Here is a 19,766-nt window from a genome sequence, read left to right as displayed (position 1 = left end):
CAGAAGTATTCACACACTTCGATTTTGATAAGTTGCCAAATGAAGTCTGTTAAAAATGTTTCTAAGAGCAGTAGCCAAAAGCAACAACACAGATTTAGTAACAGTTTGTGTAACATTTGCTAAAGTGATTCCCACCTCACACTTCAGTGAACTATATGTAAATATGACTGAGAATGTTCAGTACTTACACCACTTTTGTACACTTTTTTCTCCACATTTCCTCCCGCAGGCTCCACCCACTGAGATTATCTTAACCACATTAATTACATTGGCATATGACTTGTAAACTCTCCCACATCTCTTAAAATGTACTCAAACTTCCTCAAAGTCCTACTTCAGCGACAAAGCAGGATGTTTATCCGTGCCTTAAAACAAACCATATATTACTAAATTAATTGAAGAGCATTTTCTGATCTGCTGTATTTATGGTTAGGTCGAGTTAAGTAAAACCACATAAAACTATTTGATGAGGTTCAAGAAGGATCGTGGTCATGGTTGAGGTTAAACTAGCATTGGTGTAATGGTTAGGAGAAAAAATCACTTGATTGCAGGAGACTGGAAGCGAACTGTGATCTCTGGTGTCAAAGTCACACAATTTGTTCAACCAACTACCATCCTCTGTTGTGAGGCAGCATCTCTGCATCGCCACTGACAGAGTGCAGCCATTATTTGCATGAACAGCATGAGCTGTAAACTTTGAACAAACAGTCAGTGTTGTCTTTTCTTTATGACGAGGACAGCCTTTAATCTCAGAGTCTCCTGCACGTTTTTAAGAACTCCACTGAAATTTTAAAACTAAATTTTCTTAGAATTAGTTTGCAGTTTATTCTTGAATATAAGACTTTTTTCATTTTCCATATAGACATGTAAATATGTTTGACGGTTTTATAAGATCTCAGTCATAGACTCCAGATCTGTCTCAGACTGCAGGGATAACACCTTCCTTCCTCATCTCTATGGCAACAGCAGTAATAATACATTACAGGCACATGAAATAGAATACAGAAACAGTACTGTTAGTTGACTTTTTTTTACACGTCCCTACTGTGACAAAAAGGAGAAGAGCACTTCTTTTTGATGAGTCAAACGCAGTAGATGGATTAGATGGAGCTCAGGATGAAATTAAAAGAAAAGGTAGCAAATGCTATTTTTTTTTTTTTTTTACATGTTTTCTTACTTCTCTTTGTTACTTTAAGCATAAAAACAAGCGTTATTCTTAAAGGTCCTACTTTGTATTCATCTAAAAAGCTTGCAGTAGGAGAGACTGATTGGCTGTAGTTGTTAAATCCTTCCAGCCAGAGATCAATGCCCTGCTTCACTCTGCTCACTCCATGGGTGGAACAGACTTAAATAAGTTCATGATGCAACATTGTGAAGTAGATTGCAAGAGCAGATCCAGCATTTTCCTCGGCGGACTATATCAATATATGAGTTGATAGCTATACATTAAGGTTATAAGTCAATATTATTGTCGTCACTCAAAGTTTTCAGGTGAATTTAAACTTAATTTTTATTTCCTCGCACTTGTAAAATTTGAAATAACAATAACAATATTCATTCTCTCAAGATGGCTAAAGGACAGAGTAGCTTGAATCAAACGTGATTACTTCAAAACATTAAAACAGTATACTGCATGAACGTCAAACATGAGCCTACATATATCAGACTTATACATGTCAAATATATTTTTCTCCTCTTTTTCTTCATCTACCTTAGGCTGTGTGGTGACGGTCACGGGGAGGCTCACATTCGTCAGTAACAAGTCTATGGAAATTGAAGTGTTGGTCGATGTTTCCTCGCTGGTGGAGGCAGATAAATTTCGCGCCGTCTCTGCCTTCCTCACCTTCATCTCCCTGGACAAGGACAACAAACCTCTGCCTGTCCCTCCTCTTAAGGTTGGTACCTTTCAGTCTTTGAGCTTTTATTTAAAACCTTGGTTTCTTAGTCCCTAAATTTAGTATTCCTTATTACGTCACATTTTAATGTCTTTTTCTTATTCAGTAATTCACCCTTCTGTTTCTCTACTTTTGCCCTGCTAGTCAGTGACTGCTGTGACTTGGAAAGCTCCCAGCATGAGAGACACTGTCCTTAATTTGGCAGTTATGCACCTCAGTGTCTTTTCAGTGCATTCCATTCTTTGCTGATTCAGCACATTAGCCTTAAACACTGAGGGCTGAATGCTAATATCTTTACAGCCTCCCTGGACATCTATGTCCAGCTGACTCAGCACTTATTGTCAGGATGTAAAGTGGGCATGTTTACCTGCAGACAGGACAGACGCCTGCTGTTTGTTATGGCTCGGCAGTACGCGTTGATCCAAACCCTGTTTGAATGCAAACACTGTATGCGCAGGCCATCTGTTTAACATTTCAATTATTCGCACACCCTGATTGTCTCTTTGATGATCCCTTTAAATCTCGTCCAACTATTCTGCGAGATGAACTAAGCTTGTCAGTGAGTGGGATTTAAACAACAGAGGGGCCATTCAAATGGCATTCAAAGCACTAAATAAAGGAATCAGTGGATTGCAATTTGTTGTAACATTAAATTAATTAACATTAATCTTTATTTTGTGACTGAAAAAGATCAGTTTCTGTTTAATGTCTTTGGACATTTCTTGTTTGTTTGAATGGTGGTTGTTTCACAATATGGTATGAACCAGTTTCTTGATAAATTTGGTAATGATAGCATTTACTTTGTTTTGATTTGTAGTCAAGCACCGGCCCTGACAATGGTATCAGCTAGGAACGCACCAATCGAACTTTTTCAGGTACTGATACCTGCGCTTTAAGTATCGGCCAATTCCAGTGTTTCATTAACTGTGTCATTATTTGAATTGTAAGGCAACATTGCCTTTCTAACATTGTCAAACTAAATGAAACAAGTATTTCTATATCTTTTTTTAACATGATACATTGTACACCAGCAACTCGGTAAAATCTTTAGTATAGCATGGTCTGAGTGGGCAGCTCCAGAGAAATTTGTCAGACCAACAGTAGGTCATTATTCCCTCAAGTGCACACTTGTACAAAATTCAGAGAGTTTGCACTTTGGCTAATCATTCAACTTTTAAGTTTATGCGGAGTACTGAGTAAGCCAGGGAAATGCATTCAAAGTGAAGACCAAGCAGCAGTAATTTAAGTAATAGCCATCAAGCACAACGCTGTTTTCTGGGTAAGCCTCCCTCTATCCTCCTATTTTAACCGGAATGATGAACCAAAGCATGTAGAACATATTTAATAAAGGATGTATACTCTCAACCTAAGCTCTTAACAGAATAGTGGTTTATAGCAGAATGTTGTGCAGGAAGAAAGCCAAGCTCGGCCTTAAGGATGAGAATGAACTGTGGATGGATTGTTAAAGGTTGGTTGTCATGCCGCCAACTGCTGCATCGACCCCTCTTACCAGAAACATTAACACACTCATGAAGGCGCAGCATCAGCCTTCAACACCATGACACATCTATTTGAAAACAGACTCCTCTCCTGCTGCCCCTGCCAGACTGAAATGTGCATCTAATGTGCGTCACCGCTGGTCGGTCTTTTCAAAAGCGCCCGTCAGTCTCCCCATTTCCATTTCACAAAAACATGCGTTTGGATTTCTCCATTGTCTGCCTCCTTCCACGCATTCATTACCTGCTTTTCCATCTTGCATGAGCTTTTGTTTTAAAGGCGATGATTAGAGTCATTGTAATTTCTCTGTTCACCTCAATTTTATGAAAAGAGAGGCTAAAAAAATGATTTCTTCTGGTGATTTTAATAATTCATCCTCAACACTATAAATGGAAATCTAAATGGAGGGCTCTGATGTAGCATGCTCTGATGTAGCATGTCAGATAAACAAGAGCAGGAATAGAGACATTTATGGACAGAGATGCACTATGTTAGAGACAATAATGTTCTAGTGCATGTAGGTTTGTCTGCGTGTGGAGTTGCACATGCTTGAACAGATCACTGAGCACTAATTACATGTGTGTTTATTCATATGAGCGAGAGAAGGAGGACATGGCTCAGTCAGGGCTATTTCTGGCTTCATCACTATTTACTGAGAGCTCCAATATGGAACAAGACTCAAAACAAGGGAGTGCTCATCCAAACTCTATTGATGAAGGTAAACCTATTCTCAGATGTCAGTTCCTTGGTGTATAATCACATCCAGGAAATAAGGTTTAACACATCAATCCAATTAACACCTGGAGATGGGACTGTGAGGACTGGAAATGCAATGATGACTTTAATTAGTGCCTAGAAAGCCAGATAATGCTGAGGTGAACAAAGCGGACAAACATTTGGCCTCCCTGTCCTACTATTTGAATTTACCCCAGAGAACTAGCATGTGTTATTCTAAGCAGTCAGCTCGTCGTCGCCATTTTGAGAGCTGCATCGAAATTCCCCCGATCTCGGATCTTGCACCTTTAAATATCACTCCAAGTTATCTTGTATGATTTTCTAAAAATAAATCTGCCCTCCGTGCTCTCTGTGTTGCCCCATCTTCCAAGAAATCCCATCCGACTACCTTACATCATCTCCATCTGGTTGAACTGAAAATCTTTGCAACCTATTATAAAAAAGAAACCACTGTTTGTTTTTCTACTATTTGTTCCAGGTGCTTATTTTTTGCCCAAGTATGATTCTAGTGAGGAGGGTTTTCGACATGTGCATCAGGACACAGGTTGAGTTTCCTTCTCCTCCTCTTTAAAGTATTCATATTGTCACTGAATATCTTATCTTTCTTTCACCTAATCCTGTTCAACTGTAACATAAAAACACATCCATGTTAAACCTTCGCTAATGAAATTGAATGTGTTCTATAAATAGCCCGATTGAAAGAACAGCGTCTGCTATTTTTGACTGCAGGTGATTCCCCCCCCCCATTCTCCCAACCTAGCTTTCTATTCAGTGAGCCCGCTGTGTTTACTATTTTTAGATTTTCCTGTTTTAGCTCAGCAGGGGGGGGATGGGTTATCACCAACGTAGCACACTGTGGGTAATGCTGAAGTGGGGAAAGAGGAAACCATGAGCAGAAGGGAGGATGTCAGGGGGATGCCTCGCCGCTCTGCAGCAGTACCCTTGAAAAGTACTGAAATAATGTATGTGCACGCTGGGCCAGCAGAGAAATAATCAAAAAATGCCTGGAAGCCCCTTTGACCAGCGTATGTCTTTGTTGTGTTTCTGATGATTTTTAATGGGGTAACAGTCGCCTCGAGGTTAGAAAAAATGGCTTTTTACCAGAAGGTCAGCACTTTGAATCCTCGGCCAGTGGCCAGTGCATTCTGAATACCAGCTGTTGGTGGAAGGCTTTGTGGTGGTACCGAGTGTGGATGTGTGTTACAATATGAATGAAAACTGGGTGCACATTTAGCATTTAGGTTGAAAAAATATATACAGCTAATAAGTGAATGAATTATCAGTTAACATACAGATGGTTTGATTCGTACTTCTTGCTTTCTTTTCATACCTCTTCTTTCTTCTTCAGTGGTTCATAATATCTCTCCTTCCTCCCATCTTCTCTTATTCCTTCATCTCTCACTTCTTCTGCCTTTATTCATCCTTCCTACCCCCTTTCTCTTTCCTTCCATCCCTCCTCACCCTCTTTTCTACATCTCTCCCTCCTTCTCCATCTCTCTCCCTCCTCCCTGGCAAAGACTCAGCTGGCCTCCCGTGACACAAAAACAAGCCTGGTTGTCATGGCAACCTCCTGTAGTCCACATGGAGCGATGCACATTTATTTTTAGATGCCTCCCATTCAAGACAATCAGCAACGGGTTAACGGCTAAACTTGTGCTCTATATTTCTGTCTCTGTGGTAATCCAAGGCTCGACACAGGGAACATATCAACGCTTGTTCTCATTGTGCCTCAGTCCATGAATCTGTAAAGGATGGTAATTCATGAATGTTAAGCATTTTTGATTATACCTCATATCCTTTTTTGGTATTTTCAATCTCATCCAGCTCTGGGTCATTTTTTTTATTTCCTATATGTTCTATAATGATCAGGAAAGTGTTACTTTTAATTAAATATATAACACAAAGTTCAATATAAGGAGGAGTACTTCTGAATTCCTGCATATTGTGTTTAAGCCCTGCAAAGGAATAATTTCCCTTTAAATTAGTGCCAAACATTTCACAAAGCATACAAAATCACTGTGTACATTGTTGAATTCAAGGTTGTGATTTGGGTCCATCAGTTCTGAAAATCAACTTTGGACATGAATCCTTCTAAACTAGGTCATATAGTTCATTGAATTTCTTGGTTTATTTTACTCAAGTAGTTGCCTGGTATTGCAGTTAAAGCTCAGACGCTAATGAGAGCTAAACCTTGAGCTTATTGTGCTTCCATTTTACTGCCTTTCATTGAGGTGAAATATGTTGTCAGAGAAAAACAAACCCAGAATACACTAATACACAGATAACAATGAAAACTAGCCATTATAGTTGAAAACATCACATTACTACTTATAAAACACTGCTGTTGCTCAAAACAGTGATGAAGGTCAGATTATTGAAGAATTTGGGATGATTGTTTTTCCAGGCTGAACGACAGACAGAAAAGAAACTGATAGCATCAAATATTTATCATGACTGAACAGACGGATCCACGGATAGAGGTCCTCTCAGCATTCAGGAAAAAGCCAATGTGGAGTATTTGAAACTATTTGTTTTATGTCTACTAATGAAACACCTTTCAGCATTGTCTAAAATGCCATCCTTTGAGTATCAGTGTATCTCTATTTCTGTCACACATGAACATATAGTATTTAGACTCATGTGTAGGTTAAGATCTAGGCTGTTAATTTAGTAGAACGAGTTCCTTACAGCGTTGTGCTTCTTTTGAGACTCTGGCATTCGGCAGTGCCACCGATGCCCCATGCCCACTCTAATAACAGCCTGTGCCAACACAAAGGAACCCCTCTGGCATTTTGCTGGCATTGTCCGTTCTGTTCCGTTAACAAGCCTTGTCCCTGTTCCAAGTTTGCACAATTTGTCACAGTCCGTTCAACTGTCCACCTAATGGACGTCCAGCATGCCAGGTGAAACAGCTGTTTTTATTGACCGTTCGACCCGATCGGCCAAAGGTCTGATGTCTGACTTTGTCTTGGTCACTGGTCGGCAACATTCAAATGAATAGTTTCATGTGTTCCAGGATGATTTATTGCAGATAATTATTGATTCATTGATTTTTTTGTGTTGGTATTGTAACAATTCTTATAATTTTATTACTATTTGATAGATTGACATGAAATAAGACACAGGCATCCACCACTGCTGTAGCGAATGTTTGCATGTTAACATGCTATACTAAGATGTTGAACATGTTCAAAAAGTAGCAATTGTATTTTACGAAATGTGGGCCATCATTCTTGCCATGTATGAACTGTTACACATACAGTCACATTGATTGCAAAGTTATTGTATAATACATGCTCAGTAATCGCACATGAATTTTATTGTTGCCTGAAGTGTAAAAAACAATGCGATTGGAGACGTTTAAGTTAAAGGCATAATAAAACAATCTGCATCAGAGGGGCACCCGCAGAAGGTGATGATCCTGCATAATCATAGTTATTAGACTGGAGCCACTGTGGGAATACCAATTACACAGGGACACCAAAAGGACATTTTGAGCCTAGCATTGAATTGTCACATTAAGTTGTGCAAATGTGATCCGCATGAGCATAAACATTGCATGCACGCGTGCAGCCGAGCAGGAAAGCACACAAGTTATAAAACAGGACAAATAATGTGCACACATAGACACATGGACCAACAAGTAGAAACACCAGTATTAGGGCGTTGTGGATGTGACAGCTATGATGTTACGGTTCACTTAGACCTATTACAGCAAGTGAACAAACCATCGTAAATAAGCAGCATTAAAAATTGTTAGAAAGGAACATTTACTTTGCATTATGCCATTAAACCAGCATAAAATGTTATGTGGAGTCACATCAAATGAAGTGCAAGTCTGTCTGTTGGTAAGCATTTTTTCTTTTCAGACTGGATATTGCTGTTTTCCTCTAATAACCTGAAGGACTGTTTCTTGGAATGAAAACAATAAGTGTAACATCTGCGTCTTCCTGTAGTTTTGTTTGGCCGGGTATGATAATACTGATATCATTTAACTCAGATGGCAGCAAAAAAACAGCACCTGGAAATATCGTCTTGGAAACTGGTTTCTTTTTATGATTATGAAATTGCATTTTGAACCAATCACAAGAAACAACACAAAACAAGTAGTGTAGGAGAAATCGCTAATTAATAGTTTAAATTATAACTGACTACATGAACTTGTCCTTCACCCAAACAGTCAGTATCACATCTTCTGCTGCCAGAATCATCTGTTTCCTTTCATACTGCACCCAAACTTTAGGGAACCATATCTCATATCTTTATTAACAGTCATTCTTCATTAGCATCATCAGGTGTGCAGTTCATTTTAATTGGCATGCTCGTTAAACCATCTCAACCTGTAGCTGACTATGGGTTTAAAAGTGTAATTAGATAATGGTTAATTCCTGAGGGGTCTAAGTGGAAGAGAGATATGAGGAGTTTGAAGGATGAGAAACTATGAGAATAGAAGGCCCAAACAGAGACAGTGTTGATAAATATACCAGACCTGCATTTTACCACCATGTTTACATTTGTTTGTATATTCTACTTTTGGGTTGCATGTCTTTGTGGCTGTGTGTGCACTCTTGATGCATCGATTTGCATCACTGAATTTGGGCTTTGCATCAATGCTTCCCCTGAAGCTTCATGTATGCACACACACACACACACACACACACACACACACACACACACACACACACACACACACACACACACACACACACACACACACACACACACACACACACACACACACACACACACACACACACTATAGTAAATGTTCACCTGTTACCAACCTATAGTCTAACAGCTGTCTCTGGAACATTTTTATTACTTCTTATCATTTTACCCAATGCTAATGAATCAAAGAGGTGTTTATCTTTTGTGACTGCAGAGAGATCTAACAGACCAACAACCATTTGAATATTGTTACTTTTCACTGATTCTTCTGGTCAAATGTGGTCTTACCATCTTACTGTTGGTGTTTTACTTGGATGTGGTTGCATGGCTGCAGTCCCTCTGAACTATTTTTGCGCTTGTAATGAAATCATTTTAAACCAGTGTGTTGTGTTAAATGATGGATAGTAGCTGTGCTAAAGTAGATGATTTATAAACCTCTGTTTGGTGTCAGGTTACCAAATCACCTTGTCGGGTCTTATTTCTATAATACTGTAATGACCAGCTCCCAGTTTGTTGTTCTGCTTTCAGTCCATTTGGAAATGTTAACAAGTTGCTTAAAATTCCTGTCTAATTAGGGACAGGGTGTTCAAACAACTCAAAAGATATTATAATAATATAAAAGCTATAGCTGTCTGCCTCCCAACATGGCCACAGGTAACCATTGGATACCACTTTAAAGAAAATGCTTGCTTTCTGTGCAGTGATGACATATGAAAAGCATCATATAACTGTTTCACTGTGACTTGTTTCGAATTGCAGCAACAAGACATCACTTAAATGTGCTGCTTGTAATTGTTATGTTTGCACATTTATCTTATATGATCAGAGAGCAACACTTGCTTTGTATGTAAAAAATGCTGCCCTCTATCAACACACAGGGAAGAACCTCTGTGATAGTGTGTAAAAAAGGCCTCTACAGGTATTAGAGTATTTGTTATTTCATTTCATATCCATGAATGTCCACGTGTCTGTACACAACCAGTAACTTTTACACATAAGAAAATGACTCCACAGGTCCTGATTGTGTACCTTTACAAATTTGGAACGAGGAAATTCATATTTTTGAAAATGAGATTGTCAGAGCAGCACTTCTGTTTAAGTAAATACATATTTGAAAGTACTGGAACTTTGGTGAAACTTGGTCTCTCTCTTTTTTAATTTTTTTTTGAAAGTCAATGAACTGGAATCATCCTTTACTTTCAGTTGAATGGCAAAAGCAAAATGAACTGAGCAGTATGTTGAGTGTTATATAACCAGCATACAACAAACACACCAATACTACAGCTGTAAGCTCCTGAACCGGATCAACAGAGATAGATATTCCCACCGCTGTTGTGTTGCGTCACTATTTTAATATTCTCATCATATTTGTGTTGTGACCCCTAGACTTGTCCCTGGCATGGTGTTTTGTCATATCCGTTACCACCCTGCTCTCTCCGTAAAGTTAAGGTGCCATCTGTCAGCTTTGCACCCAGAGTGCTGCTGAGTGGCAGGTGCTCTTGAACCTGCCAACCACCTGGTGTGTGCAAAGCAAAGAGCCTCCATCTGAACAGCTCATTGACGTTGGCATTCACAGTTTTACATGCGAAATAATGCACAGGCCTGTGTGTGTGCGTGCTCACATACAACACACTCCCCCACTCCCTTAGAGCAGTGTGCAGATGAGGGAGTGTGGAAGCGGGTAGCACCATAAAAGTAAGTGTTGACACTGTCACTGGTGGTGGTATTGTTGTTTAAGTCACGAGGTTGCCAGGCAGTCTAATTAAACCGCGCAGGCTATTCCTCCCACGAATCAGCAGCCAAACTGAGCTAAGTGAAGGAGAAAGAGAAGATTTGTTCTTCACAGGCTTGAAAGTGCTGCTCAGAATAAAAACAGAAGTGAATAAGGGATTCAGATAAACCCAGGAGCTCTTTCCAGATTCGCTGGGTGTGACGATGCTATCAATATAAAAAATAATACCAGTATATTTTGTACATGGTATGCTAAAACTGAATGATATATATATATTATCCATATAACCCCCTGTTATGGAAGTAGATTATGGTGGTTCCTTTCAGATGGAAACTTTGAATATTTACATCCATATTCATGGAATTCCTTATCATGGTAACAATATTGGTTAACGAGATATTTTACCTGATGGTGGTAAGCTGACAGTCACATAAAGTCATAACAATTATTATTGAGGTAACTATAACGTAATAATCTCATTGAATTTCATGTAATGTGGTAGGTAGTCGGTGCTGCTGATAATGTTATGTTTCACGACGAAAGAACTGGACTCATTGACAGACTGACTGACATCCTGATCCTTATTCCTTGCTGCCAGCTTTGCAGAAATGGTTCAGTGTCTTGTAAATGTCTTGCAAATCTTCTCCTAGGCTTTCGTTCAACTTTACCAAGATGCATTCTGCTTCTTCAATGTCTCCAATGCAAAGCCTCTTGAAGTTTCAATCATTCATTCTGTATTTTAATAAGAAGATAAATGTGAATCACAACTGCACAGAATGGTAAATTAGATCAGAGCTACATGCCCACGGTCAATGTAATAACAGCAGGGGAAGCATTCCAGTGCACAATATGTGTAAATGATGAATGTGTCTGAAAATAAATGTTTTGTCTCTTTTTTTTAAACTTTTCTTCAGATTGACGGAGAGGAGGAGCAGAGACGTTTTGAGGAAGGCAAAGCACGTTACCTCCAGAATAAAGCAAAGAGACTGGCAGATAAGGAGCGCCAGCAGTGACGCCGCTGCTCACCAGTAAACCCAGTATCAACCCCACACAACACATCCAGTATGAAGGAAATAAAAACTGTAGAATCCTGTTAAACATAAACCTGTGATGATTTGTTCCCTGTGCTATGCACCAAAGTTTCCACATATGGTTGTATATGTATTCAAAATGAAGAGTACATCTTTTATTTTGGGGATATTTTTATTCACGTATGAAGACTATTTATGATCCAAAGTGGCAGTCTGACTGTATAAGTATGAAAATTATTTTATTTGAAGAAGATTTGAGTATGAAGACTTCATGTTTGGTGTCAGTGCAAAGCGATAGTCTGAGTGCAAGAAAAATGATGAATAAAAGATACAAGCGTGAGTCCGGGGCTCTCGCCTCATGTCCTTGCTAGTTTGATGATGATGATGATGATGATGATGATGATGATGATGATGATGATGATGATGTCATTGTCTTGGGCATGCCTTGGCAGAGAGGGCACACGCTATCCATCTTTTCAGCACAGTGTCTTTCACGGAGAAATCAGGGGAGCTCGGGGGCTTTGACTCAACTAGCGTCTCTCCCACGCCTGCCCTTCCTCTCCTCCTCCTCTGCTAGTCTGTCACACTCTGACTCCAGCCATCACTCTGCCTTAACGTTCTCTCTTTGCCATCTCCTGCTCACCGTCATGGCCTCATCCATCTTAATTTTTTTGCAACGTCACTTTCTTCCTCCTCTCATTCACTCTATTTGTCCCTCTGTCTCCCCTGGTCCTCTCACTGTCTTACTCCCTTTGTCTCCATATGAGATGTGAGGACTCATAGAAAGAAATGTGTCTGTATGGGCATCTTTCTCTCTGCTTATGGCATGGGTCTGTGCATGTGTGTACAACAAAGAAAGATCAGGAAGATGATTTGAGGTCAGCAGCGGCCAGTGAGAAATCATTATCCATATGGCCATGCTGGGACTCAATAGGCTGTTATTATTAACCTGCCATTAAAAAAAACTCCTGGTCAAATATTAAGCAGGATCATTTTTTCATTTGGGTATATAAGCACTCTTAGGCTTCATCCTGTGCAACAGATGGCCAGAAGGACTAATTTGAGATCAAAACTAAAGTGAAATTTCAAAGATTAAAGCCCAGTGAGAGAGCTCTATGAAGAACAGAGAGCCATACAGGTTCCCCATCGCACTATTTTCTTACACAGACAGAAACTGATTTGTCATTGGATCTTGAAGGTTATTGTTTTTTCCCTCAGTCCCTCCAGCACAGTATGTGTGCTTTTTATTTCCCCCATGAAAATGAAGTTAGGCTCAAGCTGCACCAGGGGGATACATCTATTTTTAACCCCAGTGAAGCTGAGGCATCTTATGGTAAAAGGAGAGCACAGGGAGGGAGAGGAGGGAAAACACGGTCCAGGGAGACCGGATCCATCTCCGATGGCAAGACAAGACTTGTGAGCAAATTATATGAGGAAATATGAGCTCAAAGAAAAGCATCTGCCTAATGCACAACATCAACGCAGGCATGCCTGAGTGCCCCTGTCCAGAGAACATCTCATTTCCCTTTATTCACAACATTGTTCATTACTGTCTTTGGCTATTACAGCTGGTAGCAGCTGGCTTTTATACGGAGGGACCATAGAAAGGGAGAGACACAATATGGTAACCATGGTTACTTATGTGCAAGAACAGACCTGAAATGGAAGAGATGACATTATCAGAAATAGATGTTTCTCTCCCAGGTAAATGTGCTCTAAATAATTCAAGTCTCACATGTGGATCCTGTTTGTGCTTGCTGCTCATGAACTGCACTATATGTTACACCCTCTGCACCAGAGGAGGCCGCATTTTAAACGGCTTTTTCCCCATCAGAGAATAGTGAAACTAAGGCAAAAAGCTGATCTCATGTTTCCTCTCATGGCTTCGCATCTAAATTAGCGGACTAGCAGCCCCCTCACATTCTGTATCCCGGTGTAGAGATACTGACAAGGCTACCTAGAAGATGAATGATCCTCTGGGGTGGGAGAAAAAGCATTAAGGACTCTGAAGGAAGGATAAACGATAAAGCAAGACGACCCGCTTTGCATTTCCTCTTCAGCTTGGGAACGTCTCCCTCGTCACTCATTTTCTGACAGCAGGGGCTTTACTTTCACACACGAGACAAGACACAGAAACCTGAACCGTGTGCACATTACACTTCAAGGTCACTCGTGAAAATAAGTCTGTCAATATTTCTATGAAGCACTGCTTCTGTTGTTTGTTGGCAGTGAGTTGCAGATGCTCAAAGACGTCAGCTTCACACAGTAAACGGTGAAACAGCTCAATGTTTCTTTTTTTGTGTGTTTGTGCTTCCTGGAACACCTTCACAGAGCAGAAATACAAGTCCTACATTCAGCCATCCTCTGTTATCTGGGCTTGAAGCCAAAAGGGCTTTCCTTGCAGAGGAGTAGGTGATGGGCCGTACTTTGTCTGGCCTGGAACCTCCCTTTTTGTCAGACACAGGGGACCTTACTGGGAGGACTAAATGAGGCTACCTCTGGCTGCAAGGGGCACAAAGTCCTCCACACAGAGAGGTGGAAAGGCTGACAGAACATGGAAAAGAAGATTTGTAAGAGAGCACATCGCAGGACCTTCAAGTATTAAAGAGCTGCTCTGTGTGTGTGTGCTGCTGTGTGTGTGTGTGTGTGTGTGTGTGTGTGTGTGTGTGTGTGTGTGTGTGTGTGTGTGTGTGTGTGTGTGTGTGTGTGTGTGTGTGTGTGTGTGTGTGTGATGTGATGTGTGATAGTGGAGCTGACGGTGAGAGTGGGGGCAGCCCGGTGCCAGCGGAGCCAGTGGGCGGGAATGCCTTCTGTTACTTTTTACTTCCAGGTCACCTGGCATCACACAGGAGAGGTTAGAGATGGACGGTCGGGTTCTCTTAACAAACTCCCCTGTCATCTCTACTTTTAATGATGGACTTATTTAAGTCTGAAATACAAAAAGAAAGCATCCCCAACAGGCTACAGCTAGCCCCTGTCTTTATCCACACGCCACAAGACCTGCTCATTTTCTTACACAAGCTTTATCAGAAATTGTTTGAACTATTATAATAAATATGCTTGATTTGTTCTCTGCAAGCCATTCACTTCATGTATGAGGCCAGAATTAATAGATGGTCATTGTAATTATGTAAATGGCTGCTAATTCATGCAGTCCTAAATCACTTTACCCCGACAACATAATAATGAACATCTTTGAGATCGAGGTAGGTTAGGCTCCATTTAAATGGAACACTGCTGCTCATTGAAATTTACTTTTGGACACGTTTGTGAATCCAGTTGCGTCATTTGCTCTAAAGTTGAAAAAAAAACAATCATGAAGAGAAACTTTCCATCTATTGTTCTCTCTCTCACACACACAGTCAACTAACGTTCTTTCATCTGGCTTTCATCCTCCCAGGTTGTGTTGCATCAAAGGGGTCTTTTCCTCCGCTGTACCTTTGAATGTTTAGGAAGTCCTAACAAATCAGTGAGTGATGTGGACCATGTACCATCATAACTGTTGGGATGCAAAGGTTGCTGGGTACTATGGAGTAACTTGTTAAAAGAAATGTACGTTTTTTACAACCTGGGTCATGTTTACTTTGCCACTCTCTACAATTGAATTATAAAGAAAAAACAATACAATAAGATCCAGCAAGACAAGCAACATGAGTACCCAGAAAAACAGAATTTTAAACTAATCTCCAGTTCATCCCAACCATTTCTTTTGAATTTAAACAAAAGGTTCGTCAGTGTTATAACCGTCCATTGCATACAAAACGGCATACTCGCAGATAATATCTTTTGGTAAGACCGGAAACTTAAATATTCTTCTTTGTTTTTACAATTAAATCTAAAAACCCATCTTTTCAACTCAGTTTTGGCTTTCTGTCCACGCTAACAGGCATTCTTCTCACCTAAAATATGGTTTGGAAAACAGGACTTAACTATACACTTCTTTTAAAGCTTTCTAAAGGTTTGTATGGTTGTTATTGTTAAAAAAAGAAGAAGTAATAACTGAATGTAGCTGGGGCTAAAGACCCACGTTGTGAAACATAATGCAGCTTTAAAAGTTCCTAACTGATAGCAAGAGATACTGTCATTCCAAAAATCTTATAAATTCTGAAAGGTTAAAGGGTTTCAATTCACCTGACATGACACAAGCTACCAATTCCTCCCCAAGCTCTCTCTGCAGTACAACTCTCACTTTGGTTTTGGACCAACTTCAAAGATCTTGCCTTTAAATGTGCAATAAATGTGGACAGGGGAAATCTACAGACAGACATTGTGTGATTTGAATAATAAAACACACGTAAAACCTAGAGGCTGCAGAGAAGCTTTAGGTCAATATTGACTGGAACAGCTGCAAAACTCAGGGGACATTTCCCATCCTGCCTCAGTATCTGGACGAGCATTTGTGTTTGAGGCTCTGCAGCACTGTGGTGTGTGTGTAGGCTTATCTGTTTTAATGAATGGGGAGCAGTGAGAGCGTGCACTGCTCATCCATCCATCCACCAAATAAATGAAAATAATCCTTATAATAGAGGCAGAAACCAAGGCACCAGGGACCTCTACCGTGCCTCTGCTCTCATGGAGGCCTATTCCTTTTCTCACTGGGTACAATCTAGGCCCCGAGGGAGAAAAGCCGCTCTTACAGAACCATCCAGGAAAGGAGTCTTACGTAACAAGTCGTATAATGTCAATGACAAGAGCTCATTTAAAGGAGCATGAATAACATGAGAAGAAGAAGGTGCGTTCATTGATATGAGAGGTTCAGTGCAGATGTTGTAATGCTGTAAAAGGATGGAGAGTATGGCTGCAGGCATATGGGCCATCATAATGAAGTCTGTTTATGATCAGCTCATTCAAATGAGACCTGTTTGTATTCAAAGGCAGTGTGCAACATGCCGACCTCTTCTCCATGAATTATTTCTCATTGCGGTTCACTCCCACGGCCACGAGCCTGTGCTGTCGGGAGCGCGCAGCAATCATGGCTCATGCGTCGCACGCCTCGCTGGTGTCGGAACAGAAGGACACGTCGGTCTCTCACCTGAAGGTCCTCCGCTAGTCCAGACCCTGGTGCCGTCGAGGTGGTGGAGAAGCGGACATTTGTCTGTCCACAAACGTATTTTTGTCTTTTTCTTCTCCCGTCAATGAGACAAAGAGCGAAACAAGACACAGGAGCAGTGCAGCTGTGGAGATGAGGATGGAGATGAGGATGGAGATGAGGATGGAGATGAGGATGAGGTGTCGGATGCTGTGGAGGCTCCTGACGCGGCTCAGGGTCGGGATGTAAACGACACTTTAAGGGACCTGAACTGACTCATCCCCGGAACAATGAGTGTCTTGTGAAAGGTAAGATAGGACTCACTGCTGCTCGTCTGGATGTGTTGAGAAGAAAACATCGAGGCTTCATCCAAACAGGTGGTGTCCTCATTCTAATAGAAATGTAACATTCCTGTGGACCTATTTTGAGGATTGCGTTATGATTCATTTGCATGCAAGACAAATGCAGATGAGGAAGTGCCCTGATTAAAATATCGATTGACAAACATGACAACGGCTACCTATAGGCAGCTATACACTCCTTTAACTGAGGGAAGAGGTCTTTTGCATTGAGTCTGTTTGGTAGCTGATTGCTGGGAGCTGTTTAGGTGTGGGATTACTAGAAATGAGCAGGGTTAGATACTGAGTTAACACTGGGTTAACACTGGGTTAACACTGGGTTAGAGAGAGAAACAAACCTAACTGGAACCAACCCTCAGATAGTGTACTTACATTGACTATAGGCACTTTGTGACATACTAATAATGAGTTTCCTGCTATCCAAAAGCGTATCAAACATACAAGAGGGACATGTAAACTGATGCTGGCAATTTGTGAAATGTGCTGAGCACAATCTTAGTAAAGCTTCACGCCATAATTGTTTTTATTAATGCAACTTTATGTGTTCTTTGTGTTTCTTTATAACTGTTTTGTCAAAAAATGATTTGCGATATTCATGACTATGCAAGTTATTCAACCTTAAAATGAAGCTGCTAAAAAGAAAAGAAGTAAGTTTTACAATTCAGCTTTACAGAATTAAAATAATCAAGAGACCAATCCAACTTCTAAGTTTGGATAGAAAGTGTTGACACTTATTGACACCTGCCATTACAACTTCACTCAAGTGATGATGGACTTAACCAGCCATTTCTGACACTGATGATGACATTTACAACCCCAACACTAGGCCAAAGGATTTACCCTTTTCAGTTCCAACCAATCACCTTTTTTCACCATGCATATAAAAAATGTTTTCTTTAAAAGCTACATTTTTACATATTTTTGAGAAATCTTTTGATCTCCCGACTTGACTACAAGTGAAGTAAGATAAGAGAGAGTGAGCAGGCTTCTATTATTCTAATACAGTTTGTTTCCCATTACAGCAGTCAGAGCAGAAGTAAATGAGAGAGAGGATAACGTGCAGTCGCAGGTCAGAAAGTGGCCGTGCAAGCCAATGATCCCATTCACTGCTCAGAGAAAGTGCTGTAGCCTTCATGTGATAGTTGCTGCTGCACCACAAAAGCCTCACAACAGATCTCTGGGTTTCACGGTGCATATGTGACATTTTGTTTGTCACACATTTGACTCTGTCATTTTGTGGCCGCGTTAGCTTGTGTTCACACTATTCTACTTTTCAACACAACACATTGAATCCGCCTTTTGTTGGACAGCATGATATGGCAATGTGCTATTAATGACAATGAGAAGAGTATTGAAATGCATATTCCGCATGCTTTAAGTCCCTTGCACCAGTTTTCATTTATTCTCAATTTTACAAATATATATTTTCTGTACAGTATGGCATTATCCTACCACCTTTATTCACCTAAATTCAATGCCTGTTTACGACACAAACTCTAAACCCTCTGCAATATGGTGCCCAGTGATCCAGCTACAGTCATAGCTGGAGCTAGCTTAACATAAACAGAAAGAAAGCCTCTAGGGTTTCATTTGTGATGGAAAATTGAACTACTTACTCTTGTCGCTCAGCAAGGAAAAGTGCTTACAACGTGCCTCAGTAACATCAAACTACATGTAGGATTCTGGCTTGTGACCTTTTTAATACCTTTTATCTTATTAGTGATTTGTGTTCAGGCATTCAATTTGCCCTGATTGCACCAGTACAGCTTGTAATCTTACACATTTACTGGAGCTTTGTTTTACTGGAAAATCCAGTTCAGGAAGGTTATTATGGAAACCACTGTAGATAAGACATATCAGTGCTGGGAGCTGGCTGTTTTCTAATGACTACACACAGTATTTAGGGACATTTTCTTGGTTGCACTAGTAGTTTGTTATAAATGCGTTCTCACGGGCCCAACACAAAACAGCAAATACAAAACCTGTTTTGGAAGTGTCTTTAATCAGCTTCAATAAGGTTTAAGATGAATTAACTGTGGCAGGAAATACCCACTGAGGATGTCTTGATATAGACCACTCAATTTTACTGCACCGCAAAAGCAAATTACAGCGGGAGTTTTAGATTTCACATGAATATTTATGTCTCCCGCTGCCTTGTACAAGTACCTCAGAGCATAATGCTATTGATATTATTTGATGGGTATTTAATCAGTGCTACTTAATCTAATGTTTGCTGATATGTTTGAATCAATGTTGTACCAGTGTGACGAGCTTGAAATGTGTGATGCAAGGATAAGTAAAAAAAGGACAACAGACGAAACAGTTGTTGCTTTTTCATCTTGGTGCTAGGGAGACTACTTTAATAGTGACCCAAATGGCACATTGATCTGGGGGGTTGCTTAGCATTCAATAATTTGCCAGTTTGATGTATAATCTCCAGGAGGAGGATATCCATTCAATAGATAAATTGTCTTAGCTTACCTCTCTTGACAGGAAGGTCAGAGGTCACAGTCAGATAAGCATCGCTAGAGCTTATTATTTTCTACTGACTGCATCTGATAGTGATTCACTGGCTGCGTTTAGAGACTTCTGTGGCCGACACAGGGACTTGAATCTAGGTCCTCTAGTTGGGGAAAAGGCTGCCAACTCACTCTGCCTCCCTGCTGTGCATTAGTGAAATGCTGTGATTAAGCGGAAGGGGCATTTGCTCACAACATGGTATTGTTGTTGTGTTCCAGTACTTGAGTATGGCTGCTTGTGCATATTTGCTGTCTGGTGTCACATGCTGTAAATGGATACTTTACAATGACAGCAGCCATG

At 40.4% G+C, this 19,766-nt stretch overlaps 1 protein-coding gene across 2 annotated transcripts in view; it reads left to right on the top strand.

Annotated features, from left to right (window-relative positions):
- Positions 1-12,420, top strand: part of acot7 (acyl-CoA thioesterase 7) — a 50,761-nt gene extending 38,341 nt beyond the window's left edge. For both annotated transcript variants that reach the window (XM_054609549.1, XM_054609548.1), the window contains 2 exons: positions 1,717-1,895; positions 11,442-12,420. In XM_054609549.1, coding sequence (XP_054465524.1) covers positions 1,717-1,895; positions 11,442-11,540 — 278 coding nt within the window. In that variant the 3' untranslated portion in view covers positions 11,541-12,420. The remainder of the gene's footprint in view (positions 1-1,716; positions 1,896-11,441) is intronic.
- Positions 12,421-19,766: the final 7,346 nt, after the last annotated feature.

This window comes from Anoplopoma fimbria, chromosome 12, assembly GCF_027596085.1.
Source record: "Anoplopoma fimbria isolate UVic2021 breed Golden Eagle Sablefish chromosome 12, Afim_UVic_2022, whole genome shotgun sequence".
In the NCBI taxonomy this organism is placed as follows: domain Eukaryota; kingdom Metazoa; phylum Chordata; class Actinopteri; order Perciformes; family Anoplopomatidae; genus Anoplopoma; species Anoplopoma fimbria.
The sequence above is the reverse complement of the archived record's forward strand: the minus strand, read 5'-3'. Positions and strand labels throughout refer to the sequence as shown.